This window comes from Formica exsecta, unplaced genomic scaffold (genome assembly GCF_003651465.1).
Source record: "Formica exsecta isolate Colony F162 unplaced genomic scaffold, ASM365146v1 scaffold122, whole genome shotgun sequence".
In the NCBI taxonomy this organism is placed as follows: domain Eukaryota; kingdom Metazoa; phylum Arthropoda; class Insecta; order Hymenoptera; family Formicidae; genus Formica; species Formica exsecta.
This window is the reverse complement of record NW_021848556.1, coordinates 1373728-1380554: the sequence shown is the minus strand read 5'-3', so window position 1 is coordinate 1380554 and position 6827 is coordinate 1373728. Positions and strand designations below refer to the sequence as shown.

General features: G+C 32.9%; 1 protein-coding gene across 1 annotated transcript; it reads right to left on the bottom strand.

Moving 5' to 3' along the window:
* Positions 1-19: 19 nt before the first annotated feature.
* On the bottom strand, positions 20-5058 carry LOC115245374 (alpha-tocopherol transfer protein-like). The gene is made up of 4 exons (XM_029823664.1): positions 4232-5058; positions 3245-3339; positions 955-1269; positions 20-785 (listed from the first exon to the last, which is right to left on the bottom strand). Exons 1-4 carry the CDS (start codon positions 4557-4559, stop codon positions 444-446), a joined length of 1080 nt encoding a protein of 359 aa, XP_029679524.1. The 5' UTR covers positions 4560-5058; the 3' UTR covers positions 20-443.
* Between the last annotated feature and the right edge of the window lie 1769 nt (positions 5059-6827).

Here is a 6827-nt window from a genome sequence, read left to right as displayed (position 1 = left end):
TGTAGGGAAACACAACGATTCTTATCGCAAGTTTGCCATTAGGCGTACGCTATTAGATAAGGCACGATAATTATAATTGCGAAGTTATCATGCGCGAAATATTCAAGCAACGTGTAACTTAATACAGATGATTGCTCGTCCATTTGATTTGTATCGAAATATTTATTCTTGAAAAACTTAGAGCTACCAACATATATAATATCAAATATAAATAATATAAAAAATTGTTCGTTTTATATTATGTTTATAATTAATTGATAAACTAAAACTAAATGTCCCGAGACATGCTGTATATATCCCAACCGATACAAATTGAGAAAGATAATAGCAAGAAAAAGCAAGCGCTCTAACAATAAAAACGTGCAAATAACTGCTGTAGCGTGATAAATGTATAGAAAATAATGTGATTTCAATGTTGAAATCCTCGGAATCCTGAATTGGTTTTACTTGAAGGACTCGAGGATGTCATTCGTAAGAACGTATCCCATCTTGCTCATCTGATCGACGATTTTCGGATCCCTGATCAATGCTTCGATCCACTTGTAGTAAGGCATCTCGTTTCTTATACCGCCGTAAATCTTCGGTAGATACTCGGGCGAGACGTGCTTGTGAAGACTCTTGTAGTCATTGCCGTGGAAGAATATCCTATTTCGCATGTTGGTGTCAATCAGCGGTTTGAAGACCGCGAAGATCGTGTCAAAAATCCACGATTGATGGAGAATGTGCAACTCGTGTATCTTTATGGGAAACGCGGTCACCATCAGAGATAGCATCATAGTTGCCACCTGGAGAACGAATTATCTCATGTTGCATCATCGATACGTATATCATTACATTAGATTCTCTCTCGTCTCACGGTTGTAATTACATTTGTCGGAAATCACGATCTCTGTGCAGCATGATATAAAAAAAAAATTTTTAAAAAAACGAGAAAAACAAACTATGATAAGGTACCTGAGGCGTCACGGTCCATGCGTGTTGTATGGTGATGTCCTTGAGGTCAAAGATGACGATACCGCCCATAATTTGCGCCCTGGGCTCGAGGATGCCCAGCTCGAGCACGCAGGTCGTGGCCTTGAATAGCTCCTCGACAGGATATTTACTCGGCTTCCAATTACCTATCCGGTAGATCAGCAGACGTCTGCCGCACTGGGTCCTGTACGGCGGTACCGTGATTATATCGTCATCGCCTATGTACCTCATCTCCGTCGGGTTCATCTGTTGATGGATCTCCGGATGCTCCTCTTTGAAGTTGTAATAATTCACCATCTATTGAAAGATCTCTTGAGAGAAATTGATCTCGTATTTTGAACGTGATTTTTTGCAAAAATATCATATTCAATTCGTGCGTTGAAATCGCGCGAACGAAACGTAAACGTTCATAAATGGCATTCATTATCGCGTATTGAGATAAGTGTAATTATGAATTCTTGATTGCTCTTACAGCATTTATGAATAGCCCGTTTGTTTCTTTATGCATATGTAGGAATTCGCGATTGAATCGTCTTAAAGCCGGTTTTTGTGTGATGAAATATTCTTTTAACTCTATCATATACTTTTGCTTCTCATTTTTGCTAGAAAGTCGCGATTATTTCATAATTATTCGATAGTAATTAAGAGCAATTAATGACTCAATTATTCTGTTAAAAGACAATTAGATTTCGTTATCCTTTTATTACCCAGTTTCTCCTTAAAATGTTAAAGCGCTGCGCTAACTTTGGTATTCAATCTCTTAAAAAGTAAATCAGTTTGCCTTGACACAATTATGCAACGAGTAGTTCACCTCGTGCTCACGTTTTATTCGTTGAAGTACTTTTAATATCAATTGTCGATATTCAGTTACAGCAATTCACATTTCTTGAATTTTCATAAACATTATTGATATCCGATAGAGCAGCATTGTTTTTTATCTTGTAAACAAAAATGTTTTTGAATAACATGATAAAATAATATGAATTATCTCTGTATTATCCGACGACAAATCACGTCCGATAATAAATTTGTTGATATCGTTATCTCGCGCGTGAATTATATAAATAAAAATAAATTAAAAATAATAGAATTATAATAAATAATAATAAAAATAATAAAAAAAGAAAGTTAGGATAACACAGTTATCCTATCTTTCTATAACGCTGCAGTTAAAACAATTTGTATTAGTTTATTTTTGATAAGATTGAGCAGGAAACGAAATTGCAGGTGAAAATTATTGCTCTGATTATATAGACCGATTGGCAATTATGGTATTGCGCATAAGTAATCACATAGATAATAAAGCTTATTTCCTTTCTTTTTGAATATATACCTGTATTAGGTAATTATCCTAGATAATACAATTACCTAAATAAATAAAAAAATAGACATTAAGTATGGAAAATTGAGTCCATTCAAAGGTTCAGAAGAAATAAGCATTTCTCATTTACGATGCAAATTATTTAAATGACTCATATTACTCTGATCTAATATGTTTATATATTTAGCTTGATCTGATTTACATACGAGTCTCTACAACATTAGGTCTATAATTTGTAACGAAGTTCACATTATGAGTCAACAGATGATACAAAATAATGAAAAGACAATATTTTTGATCAAATTTTCACCATTTCCAGTAATCGAATGCAGTTTATAATTATGAGAAAATATATACACAAAAAAGCAACAAGATTAATTCACGATGTATTATAAAATAGTGTTATTTAATAAATTATAATTATAAATCTCTCAAGCAAAATCTTTTATGTATTTAACACACATGAGAGAGGCAGCTGATTAATATTATTATTTCTGGAAAAGTACTGAAAATACATCGCAGAATTATCAGTTGGAAAATACTAAATTATATAACTGGTCACAATTGCTCATAGAAAAAAAAAATTATTATAAATTTTCATTACAAAACTTGCGTGTTGAAAAATCAATTGCAGATATTTATAACTGTTTCTTTGTTTTAAATCTTTCTTGTATAGTATATTTCAAATGGAAATTTAAAATATCATTAAAAATTCTCTTTATACTTTTTTTTCTCTTGATGTTCCTATTCTCGCATAAGATAATTTATCATCATTTACTGAAATAAAAATATGTCAATGCAAACATGAATTTAACAATGGAAGCAACTTTTTTTCTTCTTTGATCAATGTAATCGGACTGCCTATTCACTTTTCTATCACGTAAACATTATCTCGTTAATTGTTCGTTATAAATGTCAGTGTCAGTGTCAGTGTCTACATTTACAACTCACCAGTCTGTGCGCTCTTTTTAGATTAAAGTTTCTGGCGCGAAGAAATCTGATGAGAAAATCGTCGTCCATCCTGTGCGGCAAACACTCACCTCTTTCTATCAAAGAATGTATACAATACAAATTAGATAAACAATAGAAGTATAGTTTGATAAAATTTCTAGCTTATTGCAAAATTATAAATTTGTTATTTTTTTATATTTAAATTTAAGAGAGAGAAATTTATTTTAATTTAGAGATCTCAAGAAAGAAACACATCCTCTGACATTATTATTATAATAATAAAACTATATTTTTTTTAGGGAAAATATGTTATCACAAACATAATAAAAAAAGTTTTTATAGCGAGTAAAAATTTGGAAAATTGTAGTAACTTAGGAACATGTGAAAAATTTCGACATTTTTATAATTTGCAACATTGTGGAAGCCAAAATTTCAAGAATATTAATTTTTGTAAGATATTTTTATTATGACTAAAATGAACTAAATTAAATATAATATTGTGGAAAATGTTAAAAATAATTTTAACAAAAGTGTGACTAAAAGTGTGAAATGCAGAAGAATTGGACTTTTGCGAAAATTGCGTTTAGGTATTTTTATTTATTCATGTATGATAGTATACTTTTATTCTACATATATTTCAAGAGATATATATTTAAAAAATCACACACATATATTATTTAAACATTACGCAAAATATTCAAATTTTTCCGAATACTTTCGTGACTTTACTTCTAACTATTTACGTTTTGTGAACTCGATTTTAAAATATATATGAAATAAAGATTAAAGTATTTATTTTAATTTGAAAAGCATTAAAATACTAATCAGTTCATCTAGAAATATTATTTTTATGTCGAGATGTTCCTAAATTAACTCTATCTTCTCTTCTTTAGACAGCACATTTGAAACCGTCAAATTGATAGTATCAACATCATTTTCCATTTAACAATCACTCATATCTTACACTAATACTGCAATCTGAATTACCGTAGATCATATCACGTAATTCCTGTAGTGTTTGACATTTGATTTCATCGGTCTCCCCGAGCTCTCTTTTTGCATATTCCATAACTTCTGGTGGCACATTGAAATCCAGACTTATCTGCTCGTCATCCCGTAACAGCTGATCATCCTTGAGCTCGGGCATCTCGTCGGTACCCTTGCGAAACTCTAAATCCTCCTTGACATCAGCCTCTTGCTCGTCGTGGGTCCCTTGATCCCCCGAATCTTTTTCGGGTTTGTCGTCCTGCTGGTGCTTTGTCGTGATCGTCTCCGACCCAACGCCGTTGCTGATCCTTTGGTTGTCCTGCGGCATGATAACACACGGACGGAACGGTGGTACTACTAGTATTTCATCCGAGATATACAGGATCGGCGACGCGTCTCTTGATCAAGATACACGTTGCGGTGCGTCAAGAGCGAAATCACGCGCGCATACAATCGTGGATCGCACTGTCACTCGCGCAGCTATCGGCTGGACTTTTCTGTCTGCCGGTTTTACTAGATAACCTCCTTCTACTCAATATTCATGCACGCGATTCTGTACACGGGCGTGGGCGTGTATATGTTTGCTCGCGCGCGAACAGCGCACGTGATGAAGCGAACGCTAATCGTCCTGCGGAGATTTGCTCGACTCCGATCTTCGATGGCGAGCGAATTTTTATTTTTTAAGCCAGCTAAGAGAGAAGGACTTCCCTGTCCTTGAAGATTATTATTTATTGCCGCGCAGTTACAGTAGCGTAAACTTGGAGGAACTTAGTAATCTAAGACGGACCTGGTAAGACCTGCGGCAGCGACGGAATAAAGTCCAAAACGAAGTAACTTAATCAAATAATATAAATAAAAATTGTAGTAAAGAAGAAAGAATTTTGTTATTAACATTTATATAGTCTATAAGAAATATTTTGAATTTGCCAGACTGACATGAGATGAATTTTGTACGCGTAGCTTGAAAGATGTTGAGTTATATTTATTGTTAGTATATTTTCAGCAAGCAAACAACATTAAAATATTGTAACGCCATTGAAATAAATGATTACGCGGATGTTACGTCTATGCTGATAAAGTGCTTTCTTCGCAACATTACTTATCAAGAGAAGAGTGGAGTTTTTTAAATTTATTATATCAATTTCAAATAAAATTTAATTAATATACATATATGTTATTTTGAAATAATATTTGTCTGATAAATTTGTAAAAATCTGAAAGTGTATCATAAGAAATTTTTTTCTCCCAAGAATCTCAAAATGATATGATAACTCTATGAACTTATCATTTCGCGCGCAACGACAGCTATGCCTCCGTTAGCTTTTATAATACTAACATCCGCCCTGTCCTTGAAGATTATTATTTATTGCCGCGCAGTTACAGTAGCGTAAACTTGGAGGAACTTAGTAATCTAAGACGGACCTGGTAAGACCTGCGGCAGCGACGGAATAAAGTCCAAAACGAAGTAACTTAATCAAATAATATAAATAAAAATTGTAGTAAAGAAGAAAGAATTTTGTTATTAACATTTATATAGTCTATAAGAAATATTTTGAATTTGCCAGACTGACATGAGATGAATTTTGTACGCGTAGCTTGAAAGATGTTGAGTTATATTTATTGTTAGTATATTTTCAGCAAGCAAACAACATTAAAATATTGTAACGCCATTGAAATAAATGATTACGCGGATGTTATGTCTATGCTGATAAAGTGCTTTCTTCGCAACATTACTTATCAAGAGAAGAGTGGAGTTTTTTAAATTTATTATATCAATTTCAAATAAAATTTAATTAATATACATATATGTTATTTTGAAATAATATTTGTCTGATAAATTTGTAAAAATCTGAAAGTGTATCATAAGAAATTTTTTTCTCGCAAGAATCTCATAATGATATGATAACTCTATGAACTTTCGTGAAGGTTATCATTTCGCGCGCAACGACAGCTATGCCTCCGTTAGCTTTTATAATACTAACATCCGATTTATTTGCTATAGTATTACAATAATATATACTTGCATTTCGGTCGGTAATTTTCCCGGAATTGCGAAATACGTGCATGTACGATCTTATTTAGAAATTTATATTTCTAGAACGCGTTTTTCGCAGTTAATATATTTTTTACTTCGAAAAGTGATGTAATTTATATTTTTCTCTCAACAAATTGCATTTGCAAAAAAGAGAATCTATATTATGCAACGAACGGGTCTGATTTGCTGTCTGCCGTGCAAGGTATGCTATATTTCAGCGTCACGTTATTACTTCTTGCTCTCTTTGATAGAGCGCAACAATACGACGGCTATCTATATATCTTTTTAAATAAAACTATATATAACTCTCGATCATTTCTTTGCACTTTCGAAAATAGCTTCCTCCGATCGAGTGGCGCATATAATTACCATAAACACACATACGCATACACAGAAAGAGAGATTTAAGTGCGCGAAGACAAACAAAATTATTACAGTGCTATATTATCGAGACACTCAGAAAAGTGATCGTTGATCGACGTCGATGAAGAACGACCGGTTTCGAGAGATACTTTTGCGGAGATTTAACTTTTCTTCCAGCGGGATATACACTGGTGAAGG